Raw genomic sequence first — 22,354 nt, 5'->3', positions numbered from 1 at the left:
ACAATCCTTGACTAGCTCTGTTTCTGAATCTATTTCCACTAATACATTATACAACCTTTTTATGTGCATTTGACTTTTGTCTCTTATTTGTTTTATCAAGTTCTCATCCTGTTGCAAAATACCAATTTTCTGATCTTCTCCCCATCTGGCCTGCAGCTGTCCATACTGAAACCAAGTTCTAATTATTCCTTCTTCTTTTAATTGTTCCATAGATTTTAGTTGTAGTCTAATTCCTTCTTTATGAAGGAGTTCCTTATATGTAATCTTATCTTGTTTTTGCTCCACATTTATATTCTCTATCGCGTGTCTGGGTACTGTCCATATTGGTAACTTATCGTTTAATTTGTATTGATACTTCTTCCAGACACGCAATAAAGCATTCCTTAATATATGACTTTTAAAAGTCTTATCTATTTTCTTATCATACAATAAATAAGCATGCCAGCCGTAGACCAGACCATATCCCTCAATGTTTAATATCCTTTCCTCCGTTAAATTTATCCAATCAGTAACTGCTGAGAGAGCAGCGGCTTCATAATACAATCTTAAATTGGGCATTTTAAGACCTCCTCTTTCTCGTGTATCTTGCATTATCTTTTGATTTACTCTCGGTTTCTTCCCTGCCCACACAAACTTATTTATGCCCTTGTGCCATTCCTTCAAATTTTCATCTTTTTTAAGTATAGGTATCATTTGAAAAAGAAATAAAAACCTTGGTAAGACATTCATTTTTACTGCCGCTATCCTTCCCAGCAAAGACAATTGTAATTTTTTCCACTTTTCCATCTCTTTCTGTATTTTTTGCCACAACGGTTCATAATTGTGCTGGTATAGTTTCATATTTGTAGTCATAATATAAACCCCTAAATATTTAACCTTCTTTACTATCTCAAATCCTGTTACCCTTTCTATCTCTTCTTTTTGGCTTTTAGTCATATTTTTAGCTATTATCTTTGTTTTAGCTGTATTTATTTTAAAACCAGATACTTGTCCATATGGGTTAATTATATCCATCAAGGCTGTAATTGATTGTGCTGGTTGGGCTAAGGTAACAACCAGGTCATCCGCAAATGCTTGTAACTTATACTCATGCTGTCTAATTTTAATTCCCTTTATTGTATCTGTCCCACGTATTTTACTCAGTAAAATTTCCAGCGTCAAAATAAACAACAATGGAGACAAGGGACAACCTTGCCTTGTTCCTTTTTCTATATTAAAAATATCTGTTAAACCACCATTGATTATTATTTGCACTGTTTGTTTCTGATATATATTGCCTTAATAGATTGTATAAAATATTCTCCAAGTTGCATCCTTTCTATTAATTTCAATAGAAAATGCCAATTCAATCTATCAAAGGCTTTCTCCGCATCCAAAAATACTAGCACTGTGGGGACCTGGTTGTTCCTCCCCAAATACTCTAGTAAGTTAACAATTTGCCTTACATTACTTTTCATTTATAAAACCAGTTTGATCATGATGAATCATTTGCTGCATAACTGTCATTAATCTATTTGCTAATATTTTAGCAAAAATCTTATAATCTGTATTTAAAAGTGAAATCGGCCTGTAGTTTTTTGGATCTGTATGATCTTGACCCTCTTTTGGGATCAAAGAAATAAAAGCTGTCTTCCAAGTTGGAGGTACCTCTCCTCCCTGTTGTATATTGTTAAATAATTCCTTCAGTGGTTCCACTATTTCCTCCTGTAAACTTTTATAATAAACAGCTGTCAAATCATCCGTCCTAGGAGCTTTACCCACTTTCAACTGCTTAATTGCAAACAAAATTTCCTCGGAAGTTATCAATTGATTTAAACTATCCCTCTGCTCTTTTGAAGTTATATAAATATTCTCTTTCTGCAAATATCTATCTATATCTGCCTCTTGAATTTTATCACCAGTATACAGCCTTGAGTAAAACTCTAAGAAAGATTTTTTAATCAATTCTTGCTCATAAACCTCTTTACCTTTGTATTTTATTTTCTCTATAGTCCTTGATTTCTGCTTTTTCCTTAACAAATATGCTAACCATCTACCAGGTTTATTGGCATTACAAAAAGTATTATGTTTAGCATATTGTAAATTAGTTGCCACTTGATCTGCTATTAACATATTAAATTGACCTTTCAGTAAATTAATTGCCTCTTTAATTTTCTTACCTGTTGAATTAACTAAACACTCGTTCTTGTTTTTTAATCTCTTCTTCTAATTCCTTTCTTTTTTCCGCCCTGTTTTTTTTTGTACTTATTATTCAAATATATCAAAATACCTCGCATATATGCTTTACTTGCATCCCACACCATTTCCATCGATGTACCCTTTTGCATATTCGTAACGAAAAATTCTTTCATAAATTTTTTACACTCTTTAACATTTTCTTCATATCTAAACAAATTATCGTTTAACCTCCAGGACCTCCTAAGCCCCTTTCCATATTCCAGTTCCATCCAGACTGGACTATGGTCTGTCAATGTTCTTGAACAAATCTTCGTATTCTTCACCCTGGAAAAGAGGTCGTTAGTAATTAGTATAAAATCAATCCTTGAAAAGGATTGATATCTATCCGAAAAGAAAGTAAAATCTTTTTCTTCTGGGTTTCTTTCATGCCAAATATCCCTCAACTCCCAATCATCCATGATCTCTAAAAACGATTTGGGCAGTCTTGCTTTTGCTGAGACATTTTGCTTAGGTCCCTTCTTGTCCTTTTTAACATCCAAAACACCATTCCAATCACCCAGTAGGATACAAGTTTTATATCCCCACTTAGAATGTAGGAAATTATAAAATTTTTCCTGTTGTTGGTTCGGGGCATATACTCCAATTAAAAGTAATTTTTCTCCCTTTATTAAAAGTTCAATCGCTAAGAATCTTCCTTGATCATCTGCTTCAATTAATTTAGCAATTAAGTCTCTTTTCAGATATATAACTATACCATTTTTCTTCTCTGGTGCTGCCGCTACATAATGTGTACCTAATCTTGTATTCATTAAATATTTTTGATCTTGTATCCTAATATGAGTCTCTTGTAAACAAATTACATCATTTTTAAATTGTTTAAGATAGTGAAATATTTTTCTCCTCTTCTGTGAAGAATTCAAACCATTAACATTCCAAGTTAGAAATCTAGTTCCCATGTTTGGGCCTCTGAAGCTTTTGGAGCATTTGCTGATGGTCTTGCCTCATTTGACTTTCAGGTCTAGCTCCTCCCACTGCTTCTGTTTTTGTAGTTCCTTGAGTTGCCATCTGGAGTTGTTGCTGTCTTAATTCTTCCTTGCGTTTAGCTGTTGCTGCTCTGGTCTGTCTTTGATCCTTTGGTTCTTCTGGTATATCAATTAAATCAACAATCTGGATTTGTAGCAAATCTTCTTGATTGGTCGAGGCTCCCCCCTAGACTACTGTCATCAACTCTTCTCTCTCTCCTTCCATTACTTCCTTTTTTCTTTTAACTTCTGGTGATTTTGGTGGCCCAGCCTTTAACACGTTGGCATAGAAATCTCTTGCTTTCCATACTGTATTAAGCTGGTATCTCTCAACCGAATAGTTCACCACTAGGCCGGCTGGCACTTCCCATCTATACTGTATCTGGCATTTTCTCAGTTCATCCACCAGGAAGACATATTCCCTTCTGACTCTCAACATTTTGCGGGGGATTTCTTTCATTGTCATCACCTCCTGGCCTTCAACTTGAAGCTTCTTATTAAAGGTAGCCTGTAAAATTTCATTACGTAGTCTCCTTGTGGTAAAGTATATTACAATGTCTCTTGGTAAATGTTTCTGTCTGGCCACCCACAAATTGATGCAATATATCTGCCAGCCTAACTCCACTTTCTGCTCCCCCAACATCTGTGCCAGTGCTTCTGACATCATCTCTTTCAAATTCTCTTGTTTGTTCTCCTTCACCCCTCTTATTCTTAGAGCAAATTCCATATCTTTGTATTGAATCATTGTTACATCAGCTTCAGCCCTTTCAATTTTGTTCTGAGTCTCTCCTAATTTATTGTCCAAAATTTCAGTAAATTGCTTAATTTCTTCAACCTTATCATCCAAAATTTCAATGTTGCCTGCCAAACCTTTAAATGCCAGTATTATATCATCCCTAATCTCATCTGAAACAGTCTGTATTTTTTCATTAGTTTCAGTACTTTTTTCATTAATCACAGTAGCAATTTTATCCTGTGTAACTTTTAGGGCTTCTTGTAGCATTTCAAACGTTAAAGTCTGTGGATCTGTTGGGGGAACAGAGGCTTGCATTCTAGAAGTATGAGCTGGAGAGCTTCCGGCACTCCCAGTTCCTTTAATAGGAACAGTCTTTACAGGTTTTGAGGCCATTTTTCAGTTTAAGTTAATCTTTGTATTTTAATCAGAAGCCAAAAAGAAAGAGTTCAACCAAATCAAAAATTTTCCAGTCTTAAATTGATGTCTTAGAATCCTCCTTCTCTCAGTACAAATTTTTTTCCAAGCAAGAGGCTGTCAGCGAAACGAAACTTTCCTGTAACTTTCACTTTCCACACCCTTTCAAGCCTCAATTGCCATCTTGTTACAAGTTTGCTAAGTTGTTATTTCCGAAGGAGGTAATGAACAATGGAGTTAAGTTTAGATACTTGCAGTCTGACTTCTCCTGGCTTGTTCTGCCTGCAGAAATTTAGGATGCTGGAGATCCCCTCAGTTGTTATTGGCAGAATTGGTCGCGGCACCTTGCTCCGCTAATTAGCAGAGTTGTCCCAGGTCCGGAGCAGATTGACAGGCTTCTAGGGAGCTCTCGCCCTTCGTGCCCCAGAATTTCTCCTAGAGCACTTGCGGAGCTCTACCTTCACCTGTCAGCTCTCCTCTCTCCCCTTTACCCGGGGAGAAAGTTTCCAAGTCGCCAGACAGCTGTTTTTCGGCTGTTCTGGCGGCTTTTACGATACCGGGGATCGGGCGCTCACGGAGGAGCGTCTGCGACGCGCAAGGAGCCAACCAGAAGTTTTCTTGTCCCAAATCAGAAACAGATGATAGTTTTTATTAAAAAATCACTAATCAGATATTGTCTCCCGGGAGGGAAAAGGAAAGTATCTGGCCTTTTCGTACCCCAAGGAAGGAAAGAGTCAATGTCTCTTTGCTGAGATACTTTTGGGGCATTCCTTATCTGTATTTTTCCATTTCTATTTGAACTTATCTGTGGAGGCTGAGAAGAATGGGGTGTGCTTTTATGTGTCCTCTGGAGATCATGTGACAAAAATGTGTTGTCATTTGTCCTCTGAAACCTCCCCAAATTGTGTGGGAACAGAACTTTCACTCTCAGAGCATGGAAGAGCATTCTCCCAATCCAATTGAAGAACAAAGGCCTCATGCAATGTGACTCAGAGCATCCTAGGATACAGGTGATCCCTGAGTTACGACAGTTCACTAAGCAACTGTTTCAAGTTACGACCTAGCCATCTCCCAAGTACTTAAGAGGCGGTCCTGAAATTACAAATATTACAACACCACGGCCGTCATTCACACTTACAAATGACAGCAGAGGCATTGCAACAACAATCATCCTACCTGTATCCCCACCACACCCTGCTCGGACTTAAGTTACGAGGATGTAGCGAGGAAATCGGTTCCTTTTCCTGCTTGGGTGCATTTGCAGAAAAAAGAGGCCTAAAGTAGTGAGACATACATAAGATCAATAGTGGGAAATCTGGCACTACTGATCTCGCATGAACTTGCACTACACTTCTCGTTTTGTGTGATCTCGCACTAAAGTAGTTTTAGGGCTATGTTCTCTGCAAACTAAAGCCTGTATCAGATCCAGCCAAAAAGCCCTCACAAGCTGATGAGACTTTGGGGCAGCAAAATAGCCATTCTTGAAGCCTCCCAACCTTTCCAGTCTCAGTGCAAAGAGCATTTACAAGCCAATGGGAGGCTTCAGGGAAGGGACTTCGCTCCAAAGTTTCATCGTTGGGATCAAGGAACGGGCCGAGCGGGAGTCCTGCCTGCCAGACAGACGCCCTGCAGTACATGCTCCAAGGTACACCGGGGAAGAAGGAGCTTTTTTCAAAATGGTTTCAGTTCTCACAGGTCTCTGCTGAAATTAACCCACCTCAATACATCTTAATTTTTTTCCTTATTCCTCTTTGGGTGTTTCCCCTGATTATTCCAGGATTCAAAACAGACTTTGATTGAGATTTGCACATATATAGATAATTGAAAGAAAGAGATGTTTTCTAGATATTTTCAAAGCTTTCAGGACTCAGGAATATAAATATCATCCTGTCTATATCACATCACTGTATTTATTTATTTATTTATTTGTTTGGGTGATTTTTATACAACCCTTCTCCCGAAGGACTCAGGGCAGTGTACAGCCATGATAATAACAATGACAACCCAAAATTTAAGAAGATCAATTAAAATAATTAAATCAATGGCCATAATTTAACCATGCAAACATAAAACTTAAAGGAATTTTGGAAAAATTCAGAAGGAAATTCACTTGACTTTGTACGGTTTTGATCTTTTTCTCTAACCTTGTTATCGTTTCTCTTTTGCTTTGAAGGTAATAATGGTCAGGAGAATCAAGATTTTGGTGAACTGTTCCAAGTGATCAATGCTAAAGATGGAACGGAGAAGTTTGGAATTCGAATGGAATTAGAAACCCATGATAGAAAAGAATCAAATGATTGGAATCAGGAAAGCTCATATTCCACCGATGGTCCGATGCAAGACTTTCTTGCCCAACAGGAGAAAATAAGGAAAAAATATATTGGGGAAAGTGTGAAGCCAATCAAAGCTAAATTACAAGTAAAAGAACACTATTTAAACCAAAACAAAGGAGAAGATGCTATAAGAAGACACAACAGACAAAGTTACAATGGGACATTCATTCCTTTTCTTGGAAATAAGTTCCTTACATCTCAATCGGTGATTGACACAAAAGAGAAGCCTTACAAATGTTTGGAATGTGGAACATGTTTTAGAACAAGCAGGCAACTTACTTCCCACGAAGGGATTCACACTGGGGAGAAGCTATACAAATGCAGAGAGTCTGGTAACCGGTTCAGAAGATGTAGTAATCTTATTTCCCCTAAAAGAATCCACGCAGGGGAAAAGCCATTCAAATGCATGGAGTGTGGAAAAACCTTTGCTCAAAGGAGTAGTCTTATTTCCCATAAGAGGGTCCACACAGGGGAGGAGTCATATAAATGCATGGAGTGCGGAAAGACGTTTGGTCAAAGAGGTCATCTTATTTCCCACAAAATGATCCACACAGGGGAGAAGCCGTATAAATGCATGGAGTGCAAAAAAACTTTTGCTCGTAGAAGTAGTCTTATTTCCCATAATAGGATCCACACAGGGGAGAAGCCGTATAAATGCATGGAGTGTGGAAAAACCTTTGCTCAAAGTGGTAATCTTTTTTCCCATAAGAGGATCCACACAGGGGAAAAGCCATTTAAATGCATGGAGTGTGGAAAGACCTTTGCTAAGAGCAGTGTCCTAAGAGTACATGAAAGGCGCCACACAGAGGAGACGCTGTATAAATGCATGGAATGTGGAAAGACCTTTGCTTCTAGTAATGGACTTACTATCCACAAAATGATCCACACAGGGAAAAAGCCATTTCAATGCATGGAGTGTGGAAAGACCTTTGCTTATAGTAATGGACTTACTGTCCACAAAATGATCCACACAGGAGAAAAGCCATTTAAATGCATGGAGTGTGGAAAAACCTTTGCTCAAAGAGGTCATCTTATTTCCCATAAGAGGATCCACACAGGGGAAAAGCCATTTAAATGCGTGGAGTGTGGAAAGACCTTTGCTCACAGCAGTGTCCTAAGAGTACATGAAAGGCGCCACACAGGGGAGAAGCCGTATAAATGCATGGAATGTGGAAAGACCTTTGCTTCTAGTAATGGACTTACTAGCCACAAAATGATCCACACAGGGGAAAAGCCATTTCAGTGCATGGAGTGTGGAAAGTCCTTTCCTTATAGTAGTGGACTTACTATCCACAGAACGATCCACACAGAGGAAAAGCCATTCAAATGCATGGAGTGTGGAAAAACCTTTGCTTATAGCAAGGGACTTACTACCCACAAAATGATCCACACAGGGGAAAAGCCATTTAAATGCATGGAGTGTGGAAAAACCTTTGCTCAAAGGAGTAGTCTTATTTCCCATAAGAGGGTCCACACAGGGGAGAAGCCATATAAATGCATGGAGTGCGGAAAGACCTTTGCTCAAAGAGGTCATCTTATTTCCCATAAGAGGATACACACAGGGGAGAAGCCGTATAAATGCATGGAGTGCAAAAAAACTTTTGCTCGTAGAAGTAGTCTTATTTCCCATAAGAGGATCCACACAGGGGAGAAGCCGTATAAATGCATGGAGTGTGGAAAAACCTTTGCTCAAAGAGGTCATCTTTTTTCCCATAAGAGGATCCACACAGGGGAAAAGCCATTTAAATGCATGGAGTGTGGAAAGACCTTTGCTCAGAGCAGTGTCCTAAGAGTACATGAAAGGCGTCACACAGAGGAGAAGCTATATAAATGCATGGAATGTGGAAAGACCTTTGCTTCTAGTAATGGACTTACTATCCACAAAATGGTCCACACAGGGGAAAAGCCATTTCAATGCATGGAGTGTGGAAAGACCTTTGCTTATAGTAATGGACTTACTGTCCACAAAATGATCCACACAGGAGAAAAGCCATTTAAATGCATGGAGTGTGGAAAAACCTTTGCTCAAAGAGGTCATCTTATTTCCCATAAGAGGATCCACACAGGGGAAAAGCCATTTAAATGCGTGGAGTGTGGAAAGACCTTTGCTCACAGCAGTGTCCTAAGAGTACATGAAAGGCGCCACACAGGGGAGAAGCCGTATAAATGCATGGAATGTGGAAAGACATTTGCTTCTAGTAATGGACTTACTAGCCACAAAATGATCCACACAGGGGAAAAGCCATTTCAGTGCATGGAGTGTGGAAAGTCCTTTGCTTATAGTAATGGACTTACTATCCACAAAACGATCCACACAGAGGAAAAGCCATTTAAATGCATGGAGTGTGGAAAGTCCTTTGCTTATAGTAAGAGACTTACTATCCATAAAATGATCCACACAGAGGAAAAGCCATTTAAATGCATGGAGTGTGGAAAGTCCTTTGCTTATAGCAAGGGACTTACTATCCACAAAATGATCCACACAGGGGAAAAGCCATTTAAGTGCATGGAGTGTGGAAAAACCTTTGCTCAAAGAGTTCATCTTGTTCACCATAAGAGGATCCACACAGGGGAGAAGCCATATAAATGCATGGAATGTGGAAAGACCTTTGCTCGAAGAAATTATCTTATTTCCCATAAGAGTATCCACACAGGGGAGAAACCGTATAAATGCTTGGAGTGTGGAAAGTCCTTTGCTCACAGCAGTGTCCTAAGAGTACATGAAAGGCGCCACACAGGGGAGAAGCCGTACAAATGCATGGAATGTGGAAAGACCTTTGCTTATAGTAATGGATTTACTATCCACAAAATGATTCACACAGGGGGAAAGCCATTTAAATGCATGGAGTGTGGAAAGTCCTTTGCTTATAGTAATGGACTTACTATCCACAAAATGATCCATACAGGGGAAATGCCGTTTAAATGCATGGAGTGTGGAAAGTCCTTTGCTTATAGTAAGGGACTTAATATCCACAAAATGATCCACACAGGGGAAAAGCCATTTAAGTGCATGGAGTGTGGAAAGTCCTTTGCTTATAGTAAGGGACTTACTATCCACAAAATGATCCACACAGGGGAAAAGCCATTTAAGTGCATGGAGTGTGGAAAAACCTTTGCTCAAAGGAGTAGTCTTATTTCCCATAAGAGGATCCACACAGGGGAGAAGCCATATAAATGCATGGAGTGTGGAAAAACCTTTGCTTATAGCAAGGGACTTACTACCCACAAAATGATCCACACAGGGGAAAAGCCATTTAAGTGTATGGAGTGTGGAAAAACCTTTGCTCGAAGAAGTAGTCTTATTTCCCATAAGAGGATCCACACAGGGGAGAAGCCATATAAGTGTATGGAATGCGGAAAGACCTTTGCTCAAAGAGGTCATCTTATTTCCCATAAGAGGATCCACACAGGGGAGAAGCCATATAAATGCATGGAGTGTGAAAAGGCGTTTGCTCAAAAAGGTAATCTTACTTCTCATAAAAGGATCCACGCTCGGGAGAAACTATTAAGCAATTCTAATTCCACTTAGACTTATATACTATTTCACAATGCTTTACAACACTCCCTGAGCAGTTTACAAAGTCAGCATATGCTCCCCAGGAATCTGGGTCCTCATTTTACCCACCAGAGAAGGATGAAAGCTGAATCAACCATGACCCTGTCAGAATTAATGGTACCAATGGAATTGCTTGCCTTCAGAAGTTGTGAGAGTTTCATCACTGGAAGCTTTGAAGAAGAGATTGGACTGCCAATTGTGTAGGGTCTCCTACTTGGGCAGGGGGTTGGACTAGATGAACTACAAGGTCCGTTCCAACTCTGTTAATCTAATACCTAATTTTTTCCCCAAACCACCAGAAGGCAAGATATTCTTACAATGGATGGAAACTAATCAAGGAGTGAAGCAACTTGGAACTTTCTTACAGTGAGGTTAATTCACCAGTGAAACAGTTTGCCTTCAGATAGCGTGGGTGCTTCCTCACTGGACATTTTTAAGAAGAGACTGGACAGTCACTTGTCTGAAATGATATAGGATCTCCTGCTTGATCAGGAGGCTGGACTAGAAGAGCTCCAAGTTCCCTTCCAGCTCTATTCTGATTTTGAATCCTCAGTCCATTCTGGTGCTTTTTTGCGAAGTATGAGGTTTTAAAAGAAAGATGAGTCTCTGCAGATTATGGTTATCATTTGCCCTCAAAGTGATGTGTGGATGCCAATATTTAAGTGGTACATTTCAAGTAACTCCCTCTGATGCTTACTTCGCTTACTATTATCACAGCCTGCCTTTCCACCGTTTCACTTTATGCAAGTGATAACTGAGAAAAAAACCATAAGGAAAACGGGGTTATAGTGATGCTGAATTGGAAAATCCAACTCATAGGCTGTGTGTCCTACTTTTGTGGTGATCTTTCCTTGCCACACAATCTTATCAATACCTTTTTTAAAGTGAGGTCTCCAGAACTGGACACAGTATTCCAAATGGAGTCTCAGTAAAGCCCTATGTAGAGGGATAGGAGCTCCTTTTTGCTGATGGTGATACCTCTGGTGATGCATCTCAGAATGTTGTTTGCCTTTACAACTTCCTGGCCACACTGTTTACTTTTTTATCATTATTTCAGTGCCAGTGTAACTTTTTTCACATAGTTGTTTTAAAAAGTGCTGCTTGAACTCATTTATTAAAACAGTTCTAGCATTGTGTAAATATCTTTGTGTCTATTCCAACCTTCCTCCACAGAGAGAGCCTTAAAGCAAGTAGTGTCAACTCTCAAAACGACTCGAGCTGAAGCCATATTTTTCTTGCTTTGTTTCTTAGTTGCCATACTTAGGGGTGGGGGGAGGGGGAATTTGTGGAATGTAGAATGTTTTCCTCCAATGTGCCGGATATAACAATGATAAGGCTCCTGAGAACCAAGGCCAAATCAGCATGCCCAACAATGGCAGGAGGGAATGCTGAGAAGTTCATCATCTGCTTCCTTGGCGAACGTGACCTGGGACACGAGGGGGCTGGACAGTATCTATTTTTTACTTATACCCAAAATACGGGAATTATTTAATTTTGATTTCACCTTTGACTGTGCAGATATGATGTACCCAATAAACCGGATTTTTGAGGAAGCCAAGGCCTCAGAGTCTTGAATTGGTTGGGACTATTACTTGGAATCATGACAAGTAGTTTTATTAAGGAAAAGCGGTGGTAGGGAAATGTGGGTGCATATTAAGTTCTCATAGCTAGGCAGCCTACTGGCCAACCCAAGCAGTTCCTGATTTACAATAATTTATTAAGTAACCATTTGAAGTTACAAGCTAACATTGCAAATCATCAATCAAGAAGAAAGATCTTTGGAAAGCTACGAAGTCCAAAATATCATGAAATTAAGAACGACTTAAAAAAATTTACTTCAGTCCTTCCGGATGAATCATGCAGAAATGCAAATGGGAACAATCTCTGGAATATTAAGATACCAAAAATAATCCAGCCTGCCAACAAAGGAGAAAATGTGTAGCTCACGGTTGAAATGAGGGGTCCTTGGTGGTTTCTGAGCTTGATTGTGTTGTTGCAGACCTTTCATTAGCCAAACTAGGGAAGATCATCAGTGCACCAACCAACCTCAGAGCACAGGTGGGTTTCAGCAGGTTCTGACCAGTTCTGGAGAACCAATAGTGGAAAATTTGAGTAGTTTGGAAAACTGGTAAATACCACCTGACTGGCTCCGCCCCTATCCTCTGCCTCCCAAGTCCCAGCTGATCAGGAGGAAATGGGGATTTTGCAGTAACCTTTCCCTGGAGTGGGGAGGGAATGGGAGATTCTACAGTAGAATTAAAGAACTTTCGTCCAGTCTTCAACCTACCCTTTGTGGGAAAGGTTGTAGAGAAAGTGGTGGCACTTCAGCTCCTGCGGTCATAGGAGGAAACGGATTATCTAGACCCTTTTCAGTCTGGCTTCAGGCCTGGCTACAGCACGGAAACTGCCATGGTCAAGCTGATGGATGATCTCCGGCGAGCCTGAGATGGGGGTCATTCCTCCATCTTGGTGCTACTTGACCTCTCAGCAGCTTTTGATACCATTGACCATTGTATCCTTCTGGGATGACTAAGGGAGTTGGGAGGCACTGTGTTATGGTGGTTCCCCTCCTATCTCTCTGGTCGGTCACAGTCGGTGTTGGTAGGAAGACAGAGGTTAACCCCTAGGCCCCTTGTTTGCAGGGTGCCTCAGGGCTTGGTCCTCTCTTCCCTCCTATTTAACATCTACATGAAGCTGCTGGGTGAGCTCATCCAAGGATACGGGGTGAGGTATCAGCAATACGCTGATGATACCCAGCTGTCTATCTCTACTCCGCATCAATTCAGTGAGGTGGTGGATGTGATGTGCTAGTGCCTGGAGGCCATGAGGGTCTGGATGGGAGTCAACAGGCTCAGACTTAATCCAGATAAGACCGAGTGGCTGTGGGAATTGCCTCCTAAAGACTATGTTGATTGTCCATCCTTGGTTCTGGGGGGGGGAGAGAAATTGTCCCCCTCAGAACGGGCTTGCAATTTGGGTGTCCTCCTAGACTCACAGCTAAGATTAGAACAACATGTCAGCTGTGGCTAGGGGGACCTTTGCACAGGTTTGCCTGGTGCACCAATTGCGACCCTACTTGGATCAGGAGGCTCTCCTCACAGTCACTCATGCCCTTGTCACCTCACGATTAGATTATTGCAACACGCTCTACATGGGGCTACCCTTGGAAAGTGTTCGGAGACTACAGTTGGTCCAGAATGCAGCCGTGCGAGCTGTCGTGGGTGCACCTAGGTACACCCACATTACACCAATTCTCCGTGAGCTGCACTGGCTCCCTATTGGTCTCCGGTCACAATTCAAGGTGTTGGTTATTACCTTTAAAGCCCTACATGGCTCAGGGTCAGGTTATCTTCGAGATCGCCTTCTACCGCATAGCTCCCAGCGACCGGTAAGATCCCACAGAGTTGGTCTCCTCCAGGTCCCATTAGTTAAACAATGCCGGCTGGCAGGCCCGCAGGGGAGGGCCTTCTCTGTGCCTGCCCCAGCTCTCTGGAACCAGTTACCTCCTGAGATCTGGACCATCCCCACCCTATTGGCCTTCCGGAAAGCGAAGAAGACCTGGCTTTTCCGGCAGGCCTGGGGCCGTTGATCTTGCTGTTGCGATCTGGTGAGATCGGCCATGAATGGTGTGAATGGGTTTTAATTGTTTTTAATGTTTTAATGTTTAATGTTTTTATATATGGTTTTTATATGCATTGTAAGCCGCTTTGAGTCTTCGGAGAAAGGCAGCATACAAATTGAACAAATAAATGAATGAATGAATAAATACAGTATCCTTTTCCTGCCACACTCACCAAGCCACACCCACAGAACCAGTAGTAAAAAAATTTGAAACCCACCACTGCGTCTGCTTTGTCAAATTAAGATCTGAGTCAACCAGTATGAATGTAGAAGCAGGGAACCTTTTTTGGTCAAAGACCTCTTATAATGTGATGGAATAATGACAGACGTCAATGTAGAGTATGGGAAAAGCTTCAGGGTGAACAATTTGTCTTTCAAGCAAGGGGCCAGAATGAACAGAAGCTGAAACAAATGCATGGGCAAAATATATTTTTCAAGCATTACAGCCATATTTTTGTCTTTTTATGGTTTGCCATAATATCAAGGTAACTTAAATAATTTGTGTAGTTACTTGCTAAACATGCATAAAATTCTCTTCACTGCATGATTAAGGCCCAGTGCTCTTCAACATCTTCATCAATGACTTGGACGAGGGGATAGATGGGGAACTCATCAAATTTGCAGATGACACCAAGTTAGCAGGAATAGCCAACACTGCAGAAGATAGGCTCAAGATACAGAAGGATCTTGACAGACTTGAACATTGGGCGCTATCTAACAAAATGAAATTCAACAGTGAAAAAAGCAAGGTTCTACATTTAGGCAAGAAAAACAAAATGCACAGGTACCGTATATGTGCTCAATAGTAGTAACTATGAGAGGGATCTTGGAATCCTGGTGGACAACCATTTAGATATGAGCCAGCCGTGTGCAGCAGCTGCCAAAAAAGCCAAAACAGTTCTAGGCTGCATTAACAGAGAGATAGAATCAAGATCACATGAATTGTTAATACCACTTTATAATGCCTTGGTAAGGCCACACTTGGAATATTGCATTCAGTTTTGGTCGTCACAATGTAAAAAAGATGTTGAGACTCTAGAAAGAGTGCAGAGAAGAGCAACAAAGATGATTAGGGGACTGGAGGCTAAAACATGTGAAGAACAGTTGCAGGAACTGGGTATGTGTAGTTTAATTAAAAGAAGGACTAGGGGAGACATGATAGCAGTGTTCCAATATCTCAGGGGCTGCCACAAAAAAGAGCGAGTCAAACTATTCTCCAAAGCACCTGAGGGTAGGACAAGAAGCAATGGGTGGAAACTAATCAAGGAGAGAAGCAACTTAGAATTAAGGAGAAATTTACTGACAATTAATAAGTGGAACAACTTGCCCGCAGAAGTTGTGAATGCTCCAACACTGGAAATTTTTAAGAAGAGGTTGGATAACCATTTGTCTGAAGTGATGTAGGGTTTCCTGCCTGGGCAGGGGGTTGGACTAGAAGACCTCCAAGGTCCCTTCCAACTCTGCTCTTCTATTCTATTTTAAAAATTATGACGTTACCTCCATTTTTAAAAATGGGTTTTTAACCACTTTTCCATCTTTTTAAATGTTGTTTTGCTCACTGTAGCTAAGCTCTGTGTATCATTGTGACTCCAAATATGGTCAAATGTTTTCATAGTAATGGAGCCTTCAGCTTTTCGTGTTTTGCTTTTTCCTTTTCTTTTTCTCCTCATTTATGGTCTAATGATATATCCCTGTATTCAATTCTCCAAGGGGCTTAAGCTTCCTGGTCACATTTCTTGAGGTGAATTTCCTACTTAATCCCTATGAAAAAATGTTTTTTTCTCATCATAGTTTAGCTTTCTATTCCTTTTTCAGGATCTTCCTTTTCTTTCATCAGAAGAGACCAGAGGGGTCCCTTTCTCCTCCTCCCTTTGCTGTGAGGCTGAGCGAATAGTTTGGGAAGGGCAGCTGCATGTATTGAATTAAATAGAAAAGAAATAAAAACATTTTCCTGAATTGTGACCTTCCTGCCTGTGTTCCATCTGCCTCCCAACAACCGCAAGACACAAGCTGTCTTTCCCACAGAGGCTCCTGGTCCTCCTCTTCTGACCGCCCGGCTGTTTCTGACAGGATTTGGACCCTTTGGAGGCCTCCCACAATCTCTGCTGAGCCTTCAGGGCGGCTGTTCTTGAGGGAAGCCAGTTCAAATCCTCCAGAGAAATTTTTCTCCATCTCCACAGAGGGTTCCTGGACAGGAAGGAAAGGAAGATGGAGAAATTGCTGCCTCTGGAGACCACAAGCTTTTATTCGGCAGGGAGGAATTGTGAGGGGTTTTTCCCCGTACTCCCATGCCCATCACCCCTGCCCTGTCCATTCTCCTCAGGCGCGCTCCAGTTTCCCGCCCTTTTTACAATCCTGGCACTTTGCGCCGAATCCACTAGGGGGCGCACTCTGTTAAGAGAAGGAAACTCCCGGTGCTTCCCCATTGGTCCACTGGAGGACGAGCGTCACAGCCGTCTTTGTAGAGGAGGCCGGGTAGGAAGTGACATCATGAAAGCTTGCCGCTCTAGGATGGTGCACTCGCTCTCCTTAACCCCGCAGAAGGCGGAGAGGCTGCGGGAGAGTCTGGTGGGGGGAGATCCAGAAGTTGCACTGGTGAGTTGGGGGCTCTTCCCGGTCAAAAGGAGGCGGAGGAGGCAGAGACCCTAGCGTGGCCCTTCTCTGGCTGCAACCCCAGATCCCATGCTCCCCAGCTGCCCTCTCCATGCAAAGAGCCCGAGTGGGGGGAGGGGAGGGTCAGCCTTGCAGAGGCTCAGAAGGTTGCTCAGTGACTGAATTCCACTTTCTAATTCTTAATATTTATTTTTTCTTCCCATCTCAGATACAGAAACTGGAAGCCATTTGTGGTCTTTGCAAGGCAAACTTTTCTCTTGGGGGAAGAAGAAAAAGAGCGGAATCCCTTGCAGGGATCAGACCTGCAGCCCCAGAAATGGTCCCGTGAAGGAAAAGGCATCTGGAGACCCACCAGAGTCCTTGGAGCCATTTGCAGTTGCTCTGCAGGACAGAGAAAGGATGGAGACACAACCTTTTGGAAAGGAGGGAAGCGGAAAAGGCCCTTCAGCTGCTCAGCCTGGGAAGTGGGGGAAGCTCTGGACAAGGACTGGGCAGGAGATCCTGGAGGAGGAAACCATCCTCCCTTCAGAAGTTCAGCCCTGGAACTCCATCCAATACCAGGAGGCTGAGGGTCCCCGAGGACTTTGCAGCCAACTCCATGGCTTTTGCAGGCGATGGCTGAGACCAGAAAAGCACACCAAAGCTCAGATGCTGGACCTGGTGGTTCTGGAGCAGTTCCTGGCTCTTCTGCCCCCAGAAATGGAGAGCTGGGTGCGGGAGTATGGAGCAGAGACCAGCTCCCAGGCGGTGGCCCTGGTGGAAGGCTTCCTCCTGAGCCAGGTGGAGGAACAGAAGGAGCAAGTCGAGTTGCAGGTAAGAGTTCAATAGAGAATAGAGAATCTGTTTGAATACTTCACCCCTCCTTCCCAAACCTCTCTGACATTCATAATATGTGGCAATGTCCCACGTATTCTAGTAAGACACTTCTTCCATTGTTTTCTCATATTTCTCACATAACCACATTGATGGATATTGGGGGCTTTGAGGTTGTGTTCCGAATATAGAAATCCACTTTACGTCCTGTGATGTACATTAATTCTGTTTCTTCCTTCCTCCTTTTGGAAGTGCTGCACTGTGGAAATCAGAGATCCTGAGGGAAAGAAGAACCCATCAAATCCTCCCCAGGAGCTATTTTTCAGGAGGATTCTTTGGATGGATCAAAGTCGGGACACCTTAGGAGGTAATTGAATATCCTCCAATTACCCATCTGTCTTACCTTCACTCTCTCTTCTTTCCTATACAATACCTCCTCCTATTTATACTTCTCCACACTAATTGCATCTACAAATAATTGCCCAGCGACCCTCTTCAGGTGAGCCTACTGCTCTTGGGGGAAGGAGGATATTGAGGTCCACCGAGGGAACCTTAGAGGTCTTCTAGTCCAACCTACTGCTCAAGCAGGAGATCTTATCCCATTTCAGACAAATGGTTGTCCAATCTCTTCTTAAAAACCTCCAGTGTTGGAGCACCCACAACGTCTGGAGGCAAATCTTTCCACTAGTTAATTGTTGTCACTGTTTCTCTTTAGTTCTAGGTTGCTTCTCTCCTTGATTAGTTTCGATCCATTGCTTCATGTTCTGCCTTCAGGTGCTTTGGAGAATAGCTTGACTCCCTCTTCTTTGTGGCAGCCCCTGAGATATTAGGACATTGTTGTCATGTCATTCCTGGTCCTTCTTTTTCATTAAACTAGACATACCCAATTCCTGCAACTGTTCTTCATATGTTTTAGCCTCCAGGCCCCTAATCATTTTTGTTGCTCTTCTCTGCACTCTTTCTAGAGTCTCAACATCTTTTGTATATCGTGACACCCAGAACTGGTGCAATCATTTCACTTCTCATCCTAGAAGCTTCTTTAGTTCAGTTCTTCTTCAGTTATGAACTGAAGAAGCTTCTTGGATGAGAAGCAAAACATTTTCAAGGAGAAACCAAGGAAGTCCCATTGCTTTTTGAAAAGCACTTTGGGATAATTTCTATGCCTGCATAGAAGGCATTTATTTCTGAAATGTTCCCCTGTTCACTCAATGGAACTATCTTACTTGTCAGAAAGTGCGTATAGAATTGTGCAAATTGCATATTACAAATAAATGGACTTGGTTTTGAAAAAAAGCAAGCACAAAGTCTTTTACAACGCAGAGGAACAATCTTGAATTAAATTCAGACTTAGTGCTAGACACTAATTCGCTGGTTCCTAGCTTTGCATGCTATTCATAACCAAGAAACCTGGTTACCAACTACACAGTCCACAAATCTGAAACAAAGCATAATTGACATCTCTTTTGCTTAAAATGCTGAGGTATTTGTGGTTTTTCTGGAAGACAAAATCGCTCGACTTTGTTCCCAGTTGGATGCCGGCGTGGTTGCTGGTCCGGTGGAAGCCTCTGAGACAGGTTCTTGCTCTGATATCGGGGAACGGTTTGACCCTGTTGCTCCTGAGGAAGTGGACAGGATCCTAGGGAGTATGGGTGGGTGCAAGCACCTGTGTTTTAGACCCATGCCCGCCTGGCTTGGGAAAGCTTCCTGGGAGATGACAGGTGGATGGACGCTGGTGGTCATTAATGCTTCCCTACAGGAGGGGGCAGTGCCCCAGCACTTGCAGGAGGCTGTGGTCCACTCTCTTCTTAAGAAGCCATCCCTGGATTCCACCCTGTTGAATAATTTCCAACCTGTCTCCCAATATTCCCTTTTTGGGGAAGGTGGGTGAGAAGGTGGTTATGCAGCAGCTCCAGAGGTTGTTTGAGCATATCTTGGCGATGTTTCGACGAGGTCCCACTCGTCATCTTCAGGCTGGTGCACCAAAACCTGTGTGTGTGTGTGTATGTGTATGTGTATGTGTGTATATACATATACATATACATACACACACACACACACACACACACACATACACACACACACATATATATATATATTTGTTTATGTAAGCAGTCTTTTGCAGTAACTGCTGTTGCTATTTCAAATCTGGTGCTGGTATTCTGGGATGGCTCCACCTTTTCATTCTGATTGGTTGGGAGTCCCAGTATGTGTTTATTGGCTTGGCTTCGGGTGCAGTGGCACCCAATAAAATTCCAATAGAAACCATCATATGCGAAGTAGAAACCAGCCTAAAGAAACTCAGTGCTGACAATGCTGATAAAGTCAGACATGACGTCACCAACATTCTATGTACTAGTAAACCACCTAAAAGCAGCTTATCAAAAGAAGGACAAAAAGCACTGCGAGTTTAAAAAACGATAATAGCATAATGATATTACCAGCAGATAAAGGCAATGCAACAGTAGTAATGAACACAGTGGACTATGAAAAGAAACTGTCTGACTTACTTCAAGACGCCACATATAAACCCATAAACACAGACCCAACAACATATCTAGAAAAAACCACGAAGATAAAGATAAAATCAAGTACTACAAGTAAAGAAATCCAACAAAAAATTATTCCCAGAGAAAAATCATCAAAATGCCCAAAACTGTATGGCCTCCCAAAAATATACAAAGATGGAATACCTCTCAGACCCATAGTAAGTTCCATAGGCTCACCTTTACAAAATCTAGCCAGATATTTAGCAAAACATCTTCAACCTTATGCAGAATCTGCTGCTTCATGTGTACAGAACTCATACCATTTCATACAAATAATAAAAAAGCAACACAAAAAAGAAAATGACCTTCTCATAAGGTTCGATGTTGTATCACTATTCACACAAATACCTGTCAAAGAAGCCCTGTCATCAATTAAAAACAAATATCAACTACCAAAACATATCACAGACTTAACAGAACATTGTTTATCCAACACATATTTCATACACAGAGGACAGAGATATAAACAAATAGAAGGTGCACCAATGGGATCACCATTATCACCAGTCATCGCTAATCTTTTCATGGAAGAATTCGAATCCAATGCCTTAGAAAAAACTGTTAACAAACCAAAATTATGGCTCAGATACGTTGATGACACTTTTGTGATCTGGCCACATGGAAGAGATAAATTGGAAAACTTCTTAGTATATTTGAACAGCCTCCATCCCAAAATAAAGTTCACCATGGAGATAGAATCAGAAAACCAGTTACCTTTCCTCGATGTATTAATTTATAAAAAATCTGATGGCACCTTAGGACATACCATCTATCAAAAGAAGACACATACGAACCGCTATCTCAACGCCAAATCACACCACCATCCAGCACAAATAAACTCTGTTGCCAAAACATTAACCACAAGAACTAAACGTCTGGCTGATGAAGCACATTTACAAACAGAATTATATACACTAACTAATGTACTGACATCAAATGGGTTCTGTAGAAATAAAGTCATCAATATGATCAAACATACAACACCAAGACAGAATAAAAAACAACAAGAGGAACAAAACAATGGGAAAGCCATCTTGCCCTATATAAGGGGAACAACAGATAAAATTAGCAAAGTACTACATAAACACAACATCAAAACCATATTTTGCACAGATAGAAAGATATCGTCCATTCTGAGAAACCCCAAAGACAAAATAGAATTAGAAGATCAAGGCATATACAAAATCCCGTGTGCTTCCTGCCCATCAACATACATTGGACAGACCAACAGAAGAATGAGTGTGCGCATCGAGGAACACAAAAACTCAATACAAAAGCAAGAACACACATCATCATTAGTTCAACACATAAATACAACAGGACACAATATTAATTTTAATAAAACAAAAACAGTTGGAAAAATAGAACATCTCAATGGCAGGATAATCAGAGAAGCAATTGAAATAGAAAAAAGACCATATTGCATGAATAAACGGGATGACACTTCACGTCTGCCTACTATTTGGAAACCTGCTCTCATAGATAGACGAATCTTAACACCAAATATAAAACATAGACCAAACATTAATCAAAAAACAAATCCCAACCAAATCATATTCAAACCAGCCACAAAGATGAAGCCCTGCCACCTAGTGGAGAAAAACCGACCATACACCCGAAGCCAAGCCAATAAACACATACTGGGACTCCCAACCAATCAGAATGAAAAGGTGGAGCCATCCCAGAATATCAGCACCAGATTTGAAATAGCAACGGCAGTTACTGCAAAAGACTGCTGACATAAGCCTGATGATGGCAGATGGGATTCTGTCGAAACGTCGCTTCTACCCTTTTAGGAACCTGTCTCCAATATTCCCTTTTTGGGGAGCTGGTGCGCTTATGCACTTGCCTTAGAGACCTCTTAGGAATGGGGTGAGGTCGACAGTAGATGGTCTAAGGTTAAAGTTTGGGGGTTAGGGAAAGAAACCACAGAGTCTGGTAGTGCATTCCAGGCATTAGTGATTCTGTTACTGAAGTCATATTTTCTGCAATCAAGTTTAGCGCAGTTTACCATAACTTTGTATCTATTGTGTGCTCGTGTATTGTTGTGGTTGAAGCTGAAGGAGTCATTGACAGGTAGGACCCCTGCCAGTCAAGATTCAGGCCTGGATATGGGACAGAATCGTCATTGGCCACCAGGGTGGATTTGATTTAAATCAAACTGATTTAAATCACGATTTAAATCACTAGTCAGTAAGGCTTGATTTAAATCATAGTTTTCTACATAAAGACTAATTCTTGCTGGTATAACTTTAATATGCTAGTAGATGAAGATTTTTAGAATAACAACTTTTCATGTTAGTTTTTTTAATCCCCAGTTTAATAGGTTAATCATTCATATTTGGACAACTTTTCTGTTGTATTTAGGAAGGAGAAAAATAATCATTACCTTAATAATAACAATTTAAATAGATTTATTCAACTGAAACAATAACATTACAGCATATGTTATTTGCTTAAACAAACATCCATGTTTGTTAACTAATTTGGCTAAACAAAATATATATATTTTAAGAAACTTA

At 41.2% G+C, this 22,354-nt stretch overlaps 1 protein-coding gene and 1 pseudogene across 1 annotated transcript; both read left to right on the top strand.

The window, feature by feature from the left end:
* Positions 1-22,354, top strand: part of LOC139311675 (zinc finger protein 208-like) — a 69,830-nt pseudogene that overhangs the window by 11,966 nt on the left and 35,510 nt on the right.
* On the top strand, positions 16,831-18,065 carry LOC139311648 (zinc finger protein 24-like). The gene is made up of 3 exons (XM_070936132.1): positions 16,831-17,286; positions 17,539-17,653; positions 18,002-18,065. The coding sequence occupies exons 1-3, from the start codon at positions 16,873-16,875 to the stop codon at positions 18,022-18,024; spliced, it is 552 nt and encodes a 183-aa protein (XP_070792233.1). The 5' UTR covers positions 16,831-16,872; the 3' UTR covers positions 18,025-18,065.

The sequence above is a fragment of the Pituophis catenifer genome, unplaced genomic scaffold, assembly GCF_029215685.1.
Source record: "Pituophis catenifer annectens isolate HBS135680 unplaced genomic scaffold, rPitCat1.0.hap2 SCAF_2, whole genome shotgun sequence".
NCBI lineage: Eukaryota > Metazoa > Chordata > Lepidosauria > Squamata > Colubridae > Pituophis > Pituophis catenifer.
Note: the sequence above shows the minus strand (reverse complement) of the source record. Positions and strands in the feature narration are given on the sequence as shown.